The sequence below is a fragment of the Malania oleifera genome, chromosome 11 (assembly GCF_029873635.1).
Source record: "Malania oleifera isolate guangnan ecotype guangnan chromosome 11, ASM2987363v1, whole genome shotgun sequence".
Classification (NCBI taxonomy): domain Eukaryota; kingdom Viridiplantae; phylum Streptophyta; class Magnoliopsida; order Santalales; family Ximeniaceae; genus Malania; species Malania oleifera.
Window position 1 is genome coordinate 40353919 of NC_080427.1, and position 11919 is coordinate 40365837.

General features: G+C 35.9%; 1 protein-coding gene across 1 annotated transcript; it reads right to left on the reverse strand.

Moving 5' to 3' along the window:
• Positions 1-157: 157 nt before the first annotated feature.
• Positions 158-1055, reverse strand: LOC131167704 (11 kDa late embryogenesis abundant protein). Its single transcript, XM_058126543.1, has 2 exons — positions 870-1055; positions 158-766 (listed from the first exon to the last, which is right to left on the reverse strand). The coding sequence occupies exons 1-2, from the start codon at positions 975-977 to the stop codon at positions 293-295; spliced, it is 582 nt and encodes a 193-aa protein (XP_057982526.1). The 5' UTR covers positions 978-1055; the 3' UTR covers positions 158-292.
• Positions 1056-11919: the final 10864 nt, after the last annotated feature.

Consider the following 11919-nt stretch of genomic DNA (forward strand, 5'->3'; position numbering starts at 1 on the left):
TGTACATAAATTTTTAAAAATAACATAAACCCAATTATAACACACTCGTGCTATTTTTTAATTATTATCATATTCAATGAAAATGTTTTTATAAATTAAAATTTTAAAAATAAAGATATTAAGTAAAATAATTAAAATAAATTCACAATTTTATGAATTTGTGTTTCAATCTCACATATTTTTATTCAAATTTTGTTCATAATACTACCACTCGAAATTACAAGTTCACATTATACCACACCCCCCAAACATACTCTACGATTTTCCCCTACCGAACCTCAACTTCATTCATCTAACGATAAGTACGGCCGCTGCTGTAGCCGGGGCTGGGGACTGCGCCACCCGTCCCATACCCCGTGGCGGCGCTGGACCCACAGCCGCCGGCAGTGCCCTCCGCCAGGCTGTTCTCACCAACGGTACCCCCAGTCTCCGTGTTGATCCCAACGGGGTGGGACTTCGGGACACCCTCCGTCACGCTCCCCGCAGGCTGCCCCGCTCCATGCCCCGGCACCGCCGACATCTCGTGTCGCCCCGTGGTCTGACCCTGCGTCCCGGTGGTCGAGTAGGTGTGGGTGGGAGTCGTCCCGCTGGCCAGGTGGGAGCCGGTGGTGGTGGCGGTCCCGTGAGTACCGGCCGACGCCTGCCGCGCAGCAGCGTTGTTCTCCCGCTCCTCACGCTTGTTGAGTTCCGCCTGCTCTATCCTCTCTTCCTTTTTCTGCGTCGCCACCTCCTTCTCCACTGGATCATGCGCAGTCATCTTATCCACCTGCATCCCACAAACATAAATTTTAACAAATCCCACTACAACAAACACAGTAAACAAAATTTGCAGTACGCAAACATATATCTAATCATGTTACATGTAGTACCTTCTCCTGCACGGCGGCCTTTGTCTTCTCCAGTCCAGACTTGGCCGAGGCGCCGACATTCGCTACCGACTCCTTCACTGTCGCGGCTGCGTTTTTTCCGGCTTGCATTGCTTTTCTTGTCTCTCTGTTCTTCGCGTCTGATTTTCTTCCTTCGTTGGATTTCACACAAACGATTTATGCGGTCGAAGGAGGAAGACGCGACGGCGATATTTATAGACGGGCGGTGGAGGAGGGGGTGGGGACACGTGTGACGGAAAAGTCTACGTGGAGGTTTGTGCATGGCGTTAGGGTTGTCCTTTCGACACGTGGTTGCAACGTGTAATTAGGAGTACTGGCCTGGAAGTTTATGGACATTTACGGACATTATGCTGGTGTTGACATGTGGAAACTGGAAGCGGGATATTTTGACGCGTGTCATTGTCGGATAACTGACGTTTTAGTTTTTCCGCTGGCTCGTTATACTCGCCAGTTGGCACGAGGAAATACTTTTTGCATTTTCGTTTTTCTTTTTTCAGTTTTTGTTTTTTTTTTTTGTGAGAGAAAATTCGTCAAATCTGGAAGCAATTACGTGGGCCACAGTCGGGCCAGTGGCCCATTGGGCTTCAGGCCCATTTACTTACACAGCATCTCTCTCTCTAATTCTTCACGTTCAAACTGTTTCAAACGGGAAAAAATTAGGTCATTTAAAATGATTAGCATAATTCTTCAATTAAGTCCTCTTATCTAACAAAAAAAATTACTCTTAAGTAGTAAGATTCATCAAAATATATGTGAATTCTTCAAAAGACCTAATTTATTTTTTGTTTAAATTATGATTATGTTTGATTTGTAAAATGTCTCTTTTCATATTAGTTTTAATAGGTTAATTACAATTAGTTATATAAAAAATTATGTTGTTACTATAAAACAAATAATGATGTGAAACATTTTATAAGTATATAATAAGAAATATATAATGAATAACTATTCTCAAATTCTATTATGGGGTATTTATTTATTTCTTATTACATATTGAATGAAATAATTAAGAATATATATAATGAATAACTATTCTGTTGATTCTAAACTTAAATTATATTTCATCTTATCTTATTTCTAAGGAATAATTATTCCCTTGAACTAGACGAGTCGTACATCTCTATCATTCTTCTTGTTTAACCTTGTTTGTGAATATAATAAACCATTTACAAGTATATTTTAAATTTGACTAATTGAACGGATTATATTTGTAAGGGATTTGGTCATAAATTTGGTAAAACCTTGTGTAATGGTTTTGGACCTAATTCCAGTCAGGTATTGTTTGCCTTGGCCCATTGGTATTATAGTTTTGTCCTATAAAAGATATCTCCCATAATTAGAATCCAAACCATCCTTATAAGCCCAAGATCTCCTTAATACACATAATACACCCGATGTGAGGTCATGACATCTCGCTTAATAGATTTGGATTAAATTTATTATAATTTTTTTAATAAAGTCAAATTAAACTCAAAAAATGATATTAGACTTAAAAATAGGAATTGTTTAGGAGTCCAGCTTGTTTAGTTGAAATTATGTATAACTCGAATTCATTGATGTGAATAATGTTTCACGCCAATAGGTAATTTTAATGGGGCAAAAAATTTTAAGGCTATTTATTGATAAGAGTCCATTCTCACATGTTATTTAATAAAATTTTAAGAATTTTTTGCTTTGAAAATGATATGCTCCGAAAGAGTTAAATTATTTGTGAGCAACTTTATAACTCGATTGAATAAGCACTTATTAATTTATTCATTTACATAATGAATAAGTTTAAATATTTTTAAGGTCAGTCTAAACTCAACTTGAGTTCAAACTTAAGTTCAATTATAAATTTAATAAATAAATTTGAGCATGATAAAACTTGATTTGGCTCAACTCTTTACCATCTTAAATATAAGCTTAATTTGAATAATCCAAAATTTTCTTCCATATTCTCCTTTCTCTTTGTTTGTAAGAGGGAATCCATCATGTTAGCCTTAGTGGCTACATGAACTTTATTGTCTTGTTTTGATGATAACAACTCATTAGTGGTTCTAGGTAAACTTATCTTTGCATAATAAGCTATGATAAATATAAACAAGAATGTAAAGATTAAGTAAAATAGTAATAGGTTAGACATCATCAAAAATGATGAGATTGTTAGTCTTGGTAGGCTACATAATCAGGATTTATATGTTTTGATGATATTAACCTATATGTGGTTCATAGTGTTTCCCATCTTTGCAGATTATGTTTACATTGTTTAGTACATGTTCGAGGGATGAATACATAAAGTATTGGTCATAAGGCAAAGATTGGACCGAGATAATGTTCGAATAGGAAGATCAAATGGACACATATTCGGAAGAACCCAAACACGACCAAAGGAAGCTTAAATGTAGTCTTATATGTATTTGAGGAGTGTTTGAGGTAGTATGTGTTGTAACTCTTGTGATTTTGTTTCTTGCATGATTTCTGAGTAAGATTTGAGTAATGCACATGCATACTAGGACACATGAGTTTATAAGATTTCACAAAGTCGCAAACTCAACATACATAGTTTTCAATGTTAAATTAAAGAGTTTGTCAAAAGAATCATAAACTTAAAATATGTTTTCCAAAGGGACAAGTTTTTAACATCCTAATTTTAAGAACATTTTTATACATAATTCCGGTTGTGTCAAAACGAGCTTTATGTCCTAAGCACTCAAGAAAGTCAAGTATATTTTTACAAATGACATACTAAGCCTATAAGATATTGAAACGAGCTTTCAAATATGTTTTCATAAAACAAAATATCTTATATTCATGGGGAAACTCACTTGGACATTTTTTAATCTTCATTAGATTTAATATATTTCATATACTTTTGTAAAAGAATGTTTTAAGTGATTAAAATGCTTTTTGACAAGGAAAAACAGGACAATCGTCAACTCATGTAGTGCAACCTTAAGTTGTAGAGACCCGAAAAATAGAAATAATGAGAAAAACAATAAAAAGGAGGAAAACAGTTTGGTATAGACCAAATCGTCGATGGTTTCATGGAGACTCAGAAAATCGTCGACGATTTTGTGTAACCGTGGCCTAGTAACGGTAAAATGGTGAAAAACGGAGGGGTTAAAAAATCCAAACTGTCGACACTTTGGGAAACTGTCGATGGTTTCGTCCGGTAGTGCTTAATAAAATAGATCCTGCAAGCCATTTCATGTAATCAAAATTAAAATCTCTCTCTCTCTCTCTCTCTCTCTCTCTCTCTCTCTCTCTCTACAACCTGTGGAAACCCTCTCCCTTCTCTCTTCGATTTCTCTCAGTTTTCGATCAGCTCTTTTCAACAATCAGATACCACCATGGGATCCTAGGAGCGACCCTTAACTAGCAAGTTAATCAGAGCATATTTTTGGTTTAGGCATTCCAAGCACCACTCTAGGTGGTCGTTGACCAATTTACGAAGACTGCCCATTTCCTTCTAATCAAAGTTAACTACTCCATGAGTAGATTGGTAGAGTTGTACATACAAGAGATAGTTAGACTACATGGCGTGCCAGTGTCCATTGTATCGGACAAAGACCCACAGTTGACATCATAGTTTTGGAAGAGTTTGTAGAGAGTCACGGGCTCACAACTAATGTTTAGTACAACATTTCATCCTCAAACCGATGGACAGACAGAGAGGACTATACAGATACTAGAGGATATGTTGCGAACTTGCGTGCTGGACTTTAGAGATAGTTGAATACAGTTTTTACCATTGGTTAAATTTGCTTATAATAACAGTTACGAGACCAGCATTGGGATGACACCATATGAAGCATTGTATGGTAGGAGATGTCGATCTCCATTATATTGAGATGAAATTGGTGAAATGTAACGACCTGCTCCTTTTTCACATATATATTTTTTTTAATAAATAAATTATCATCACATCATACATTCCAACTCAGCAGGTCACAATCCACCTGGGCCCGTGGGCACCAGGGATATATCAAAGCATAAAGCAGAAGCCCTAGCAGCAAAAAATATACAAACATGTACATCTCAATACCATGTACCACAATATACCAGAGTTACTACAATCACTGTATTTTCATATATACATCCCAAAAATAAAACTTAGGGACATTTCCCACAAAATCTAACTGTCCCTACAAAACTTACCCTTCAAAAAGGGTAGATAGACAGTACTATATCAGCGGGGCTTTTCCCACTCTCCTATCCGGGGCTCCTGAAAAGTTAATAAGATTTAGGGGTGAGACACCTCTCAGTAAGGGAAATAAACTAATACCAGTGTGTGGCAACATGAGTATTATGTGTTCTACATATACCATACATAACATATTCAATACTGTTTATCAAATCTGGGAAAACATACTTATATATCAACACATAGCAGAATATACTGCATTTTCATAAACATATCTCATCTCATACACTAATAATAATATAAAACAATCCTGGTAGGTTAGCTGGCTGTTGTCATGTATTACCCCCATATGACTAGGTTGTGTGGCCCAAAGGCGGGACCTGACAATGGTTGGTCGACCACTGCCAAGTCAAACAGTAGTCTGTAGGTCCGATGGGTCTACCCAGACTGGTCCGTACACCAGGAGCGATAACAACACACTTCTTGAAAATAACTACATCGACCATCCAATCTCACACCGCTCCGTACAGCGGCGTTAACACAGATATCATGATCACGAGGACCATAGACACATAGCAACGGTACCGTGCAAGTGCTAGCCTAGACCAAGCCAACCAGGTTCTGATATCATATACATATACTAAAATCGTGATACATGGATAACTCATATCATTAATTATCAAATCATTCATATCATTTTTCACATATACATATATCATGAAAATCATCGGCCCGTATGCCGGTATTTCACATTTTATCATAGCTCGGCCCGTACGCCGGAAAATCACATAACACATCCCGTATGCTGGCAAATCACATAGTTCGGCCCGTACGCCGGCAAATCACGTAGCACAGCCCGTACGCTGGCGAATCTCATCCACATAGCACGGCCGGTACGCCGGCAAACATATCCACATAGCACGGCCCGTACGCCGGTAAATTACATATATATATATCTCTGCCCGTATGCCGGTTTTCCATCATAGAAATCCATATCGTCCCCATTCCCAGAAAACAGTATTTCACAACATTTTTATACTCATGCCACATTAAACAGTATTTTCCAAATATAAATCTTATAATAAATATATTTATTTTTCCTGAAACCAGATGCTACATATATATACATACATTTTCTCAAAACAAAACTAGTTTAGTTTATTCCCTTACTTAATTCCTAAAAAGCCCCTAAGAAAATCTTCCCCGTACCCACAAGGTTCTCAACTCAACACCCTGAAAATGAAAACTCGCAGAATTAAAGTTTAGTATTTTCATACGTACAACATTTTCTATAACTACCACTAAGTCAAATTCGACTTAAAAATTCTTACATCAACTTAAGAATGATTCCCAACGTTCCCAATCAACACCCTGGAACTGAAAATTTTCAGTATTAAAGTTTAGTATTTTTACGCTTATATCACTTTCTTCAACTGTCAAAAATCCAAATATTGAATATAAAACCTTACCTTGGATTTGGGATGAAATCCAACTTCGTTTTCCTGACGATCCGCTCCGGCAGACTTGTAGAGAACTTTGCCAGGAGCGTCGTGGTGGCTTCAGTTTGTCGATCCGGCGTAAAACTAGCCCGGAATCGAAGAGAGAGAGAGTCGTAGGAGAGAGAGAGAGAGAGAAGAGAGAGAGAGAGAGAGAGAGAGAGAGAGCACTCACGCACACCAAAAATCCAATTCAATTTGGATTTTGACTTTCAAAACTTCTTGAAGAAGCTTGTGTTATTTTATATATATATATATATATATTAGTAAACATTAATTAAAGTAAAGCTTCTTGAAGAAGCTTTCACACTTTATATATATATATATACCTTTAACCTATATATTAAATGTATATCATAATAACTTATACACACACACACACACACACATATATATATATATATATATATATACATGCTTCAATATTTATATATATATATGTATATATATATTTGTTCCTTATTATACTATTCATTTTACTTGTTAATTTAATTAATTTATTTTATTTTATTATTTTATTATTATTATTATTATTTTTTAATTTTATTTTTTTCCCGGTTACTACATGAAAGGCAGGTTTTGGGGCCGGAGATGGTTCGACAAACTTTAGAGAAGATTAGACTCATTTGAGACAGAATCAAGACAGCTCAAAGTCGTCAGAAAAGTTATATTGACACCCGCCAACGAGAGTTGGAGTTTGGTGTGGGGGATCATGTGTTCTTGAAAGTTGTACCAATGAAAGAAATTATGAGATTTGGGAAAAAGGGTAAGCTAAGTCTTAAGTTTATTAGACCATTTGAGATATTAGAAAGAGTGGGTCTAGTCGCCTACTAACATTACCTTCGATACTATCTAAGATCCATGGCATATTCCATGTATTTATGTTGAGGAAGTATGTCCTAAATCCCTCACATATGATCAGTTATAAGACACTAAAGCTTAAAATACCCTATCATATGAAGAAATGTCAGTGCAAATTTTGGACCGAAAGGAACAGAAATTAAGCACAAAAAGGATCCCAGTAACAAAAGTACTCTGGTGCAACCATGCAGTGGAAGAAGTTTCATAGGAATTAGAGGATAAGATGTGCCAAAGATACCCACACCTGTTCAGTGAGGCCCAAAGATGAGTAGATTATTTTGTTTATTAGCTTGTACAGTGTAGGGTAGTTAGTGTTTTTGGTTCTAGGTTATGAATGGTTTTGGGAGAGTTTTCTTTTTATGTGATTGATTGTAATCTCCCAAGACCCTGTTGTAACCACAGTATTTCTCTGCCATAAGTGAGGGTAATTAATAAAATTGCAGTGAATTTTTCCTCAGAGATTGATACATGAGATAGATAGCAAAATTTTGAGGACAAAATTTTTATAAGAAGGGGAGGATGTAGAGACCCAAAAATAGAAATAATGAGAAAAAAAATAAAAAAGAGGAAAATGGTTTGGTGCAAACCAAACCATCGACGGTTTCATGGAGTCTTAGAAAACCGTCGACGATTTTGTGTAACCACGGCCCAGTAACGGTAAAATGGTGAAAAACGGAGGGGTTAAAAAATCCAAACTGTCGATGGTTTCGTCTAGCAATGCTTAATAAAATAGATCTTGCAAGCCATTTTATGTAATCGAAATTAAAATCTCTCTCTCTCTCTCTCTCTCTCTCTCTCTACAACCTGCGAAAACCCTCTCCCTTCTCTCTTCGATTTCTCTCCAATTTTAGCTCGATTCAACGATCATACACCACCACGGGGCCCTAGGAGTGACCCTTAGCAAGTTAATCGGATCATATTTTTGGTTTAGGCATTCCAAGCACTACTCCAAGGCTGAGGTAAAGGAGATGAATTATCAGTTGTTTTGCAGTTTAACTAATTATTGGGAGTGTGTGGGCCTAGGAATGTTAAATAATTATAATTTTGGGGTTAAACTAATTAAACTTAGGCATTTGAATACAAAGGTTTGTGCGAATGCTTCGGGCGTCGGTCTAGGATACTTGCAGGCACGTTCTCAGTAAGCAAGTAAGGGGAATAAGTTATACCAGTTATTTTTAAAAAATTTTATAGGCTAAAGTATAATATATGATTATGGGATTTCAGTATATGATTTTTCTGGATGCTACAAGATATGAAATTATGGGTATGGAAATTTAAGATTTTTCATATGTTATACATATTTAGGAAAATTCAGGAATTTGGATTTCAAGAAAAACCCTATAGATGATATATTATTTTCATACAAGCGAAAATATGGTTTCCCATACAATAGTAAAATACAGTTTTTCCCATACAGATTATAGTATTATGAGCATCATTTAAATTATGTGGCACAAGAAATATCAGTTTTAGTACAGAGTTTTAATATAGAATTTTATACAGTTTTTATAAAACCATGATATTATAGTTTTTACAAAATCATGATATTACAGCTTTTACAGAACCATGATATTACAGTTATTACAGAACCATGATATTACAGTTATTATAGAATCATGGTATTACAGTTGTCGACATCCCAATTTTAACCAAACTACCGTGAGGAGACCCGATGTAATAAAAGTTGACTTCGAATCCCGGAAATTGGAGGACCCTTTTTGAAAAGCTCGATCTTCTAAATTGAGTCCCGGTATTTTTATTTGAGTCCTGGTATGTTTAATAGAGTCCCGATGTTCTTAACCGAGTCTCGGTGTCTTCAATTAAGTACCGGTATTCTTAATTGAGTCCTGATGTCTTTAATCGAGTCCCGGTGTTCTTAATTGAGTCTCGATATTTTAAAACCAAGTCCCAATATTTTAAATTGAGTCCCGGTGTGTTAATTTGAGTCCTAGTGTGTTAATTCGAGTCCTAGTATTTTTAGTCAAATATCAGTATTTCTATTTGAGTCTTAGTATTTTAATTAGAGTCCTATTTTAAGATTTAGTCCTGGTATTTTCAAAAAAAATAATAAGTCTCTTTTTTATTTTAAAATCGAATCTTTCGATTTGATCATTTTCAATTTTTAAATTGAGTTTTTCCAAGTTTTCAAATTTTTCGTAGTCGAGTTGTAACAACCCCCTTAATAAACTTTTTTTTTTTTTAGACTAATATTCTACATGCTCTGATACCATACTGAGATAACCCAATTATAAACCTAAGTAGCAAGAAGCGAAAATCATACAAACATAATCATAAATCATTACATACAATACCAAAACCAATACCAAAGTACTACCGTGTTCCCCAAAATATACACATATCACTGAATCCCCAAATTACCCTCAGCTAACTAGGGAAAATACAAAAATCCTCCACTGTACTCACTTTGCTGATAGGGCACTATAGACGCCCCTCTATTTGCGAGCCTAATCTTCTCGCCTACCTGGATCACCTGAAAAATGCTTCAACACTAGGATGAGCCAACGCTCAGTAAGAAGAAATATGCTATTACTAGTGTGTGGCAAATGAGCTACTATATATCATGAAATCTGTTTTCATATAAACATGAATAACTGAATACAAAAGTACAATACAAATAATAAAATACACTACCCCTTTCCATGTTGTTTAACATAGCAGTATTATGGGTTATAATTCAAAGTACTTCTAGTGTACATAAGTATGGTCCTTATTTCTATAAATCCGTACGTATGTAATAGTAACTAAAACTGTTTCTTGTGGTTATCTATGTGTCGTGACTTGCCCCCCTCATGACAGGGTTGTGCGGCCCGTAGGTTGGATTTACCCTGGTTGGCCAAGTAGAAATAAATCACTGTACTCCATCAGTCGATCTGCCACCTCAACCCATATCTGGATGGGGAGCCTAACCTCTTCAAGGGCCTAGGTGATCGACCTTACCACGTATTATCTAAATAGGTGGTTGCACTCATAAAGTAACATAATATCTGTAGCAACGGTATCGTACTCTATAACTGCAAGTCCAACAGGGTCTGATATCATATAATATATTTCTATACATATCTATCTGATTTACCATGATTTTGAAGTAATCGTAATAACTATGATGCTGCATAATTGTACTATAATTCATATGTCGTAATATTGAGAACTGTATAATCATAACACTAAAGTTACATAATCATGATACTAAAACTGCCTAATTATAATACTGATATTCGTATAATGATGGTACTAGAATTCGTATAATCATGGTACTAAGAATCTATAAAATCATGGTACGAAAATATCGTAAAATCAGGATACTGAAATATTGTAAAACATATTTTCGTGCTATATTCATATTCACAAGTCACACGATACTGTAATACATAATTTTTATAATTAAATAAACCACATAATATTTCAAAAGTTCCTAGCATAGCATATTTCCCTTACCTTAACTTTAAAAAACCCCTATGATAAACTGACCTAACACCCACAGGGCCTCCTACACAACACCCTCAAACCAACATATTATTAGTATTTCTCCGCCTACATCATTTCTTATAACTACCATAAGACCAAAAATAGGTTAAAAGGTCTTACCCTGAATTTGAGATGAAATCCAACTCTGTTTTCCCGATGATCTGTTCTGGCAGATTTGCAGAGAACTTCGCTAGGAGTGTTGTGGTGGCTTCGGATCGTCGATCTGGCGACTAGCGGGGCCGAAAACGAAGAGAGAAGGGAAATAGTGACATAGAGAGAGAGAGAGAGAGAGAGAGAGAGAGAGAGAGAGAGAGAGAGGTGCAGTGAAAATGATAAAAATCCCAGGTTTCCACTATTTATAGGGTTAGGTTCGTCGACGAGACATGTCACTTCATCGACGAATCTTTCAGTAAATTTGTCAACGAAGCCCTGTATTCGTTGACAAAATTCAGAGCAGTCCGATTTCGCCTCTCGGTATTTTCTCATTGACAAAACCCTATGTTTGTCGACGAAACCCTGTGTTCGTCGACGAAATTCTTTAAACCTTCATTGACGAAACCTACGTTCGTCGACGAAGCCTGGTAATTTTCTGAAATTTTTATTTCCCTCAAAATTCAATGTCGTCGACGAATGCTCTACGGCCTCCTTATGTTTCTGTATCTATTTTCTCTCCCTCTTATTATTAAAATGTTATTATTCTTCGGGTCACTAAGTTTTCCCCTCCTTATAAAATTTTGTCCTCAAAATTTACTATATGAATCTCTATCTATACTTCCATCATTTTGTAAAGAAAATAATCTACTTATTTTATTACTTGCCCTCACTTATGGTAGAGGAATACTGTGGTTATATACTATGTTCTGGGAAATTACATATATAAAATAAAAACTATCTACTAACCAAAATCAATACATGTACCTGCAAAAGAAACTCATCTAACTATTATACTTTACTTGGATATCTCTAGTCCTCTTGGAACAACTGTGGGTATCTCTGTCTGATTTGCTCCTCGAGTTCCCAAGAAGCTTCATCTATGGCATGATTCCTCTACAAAACTTTAACT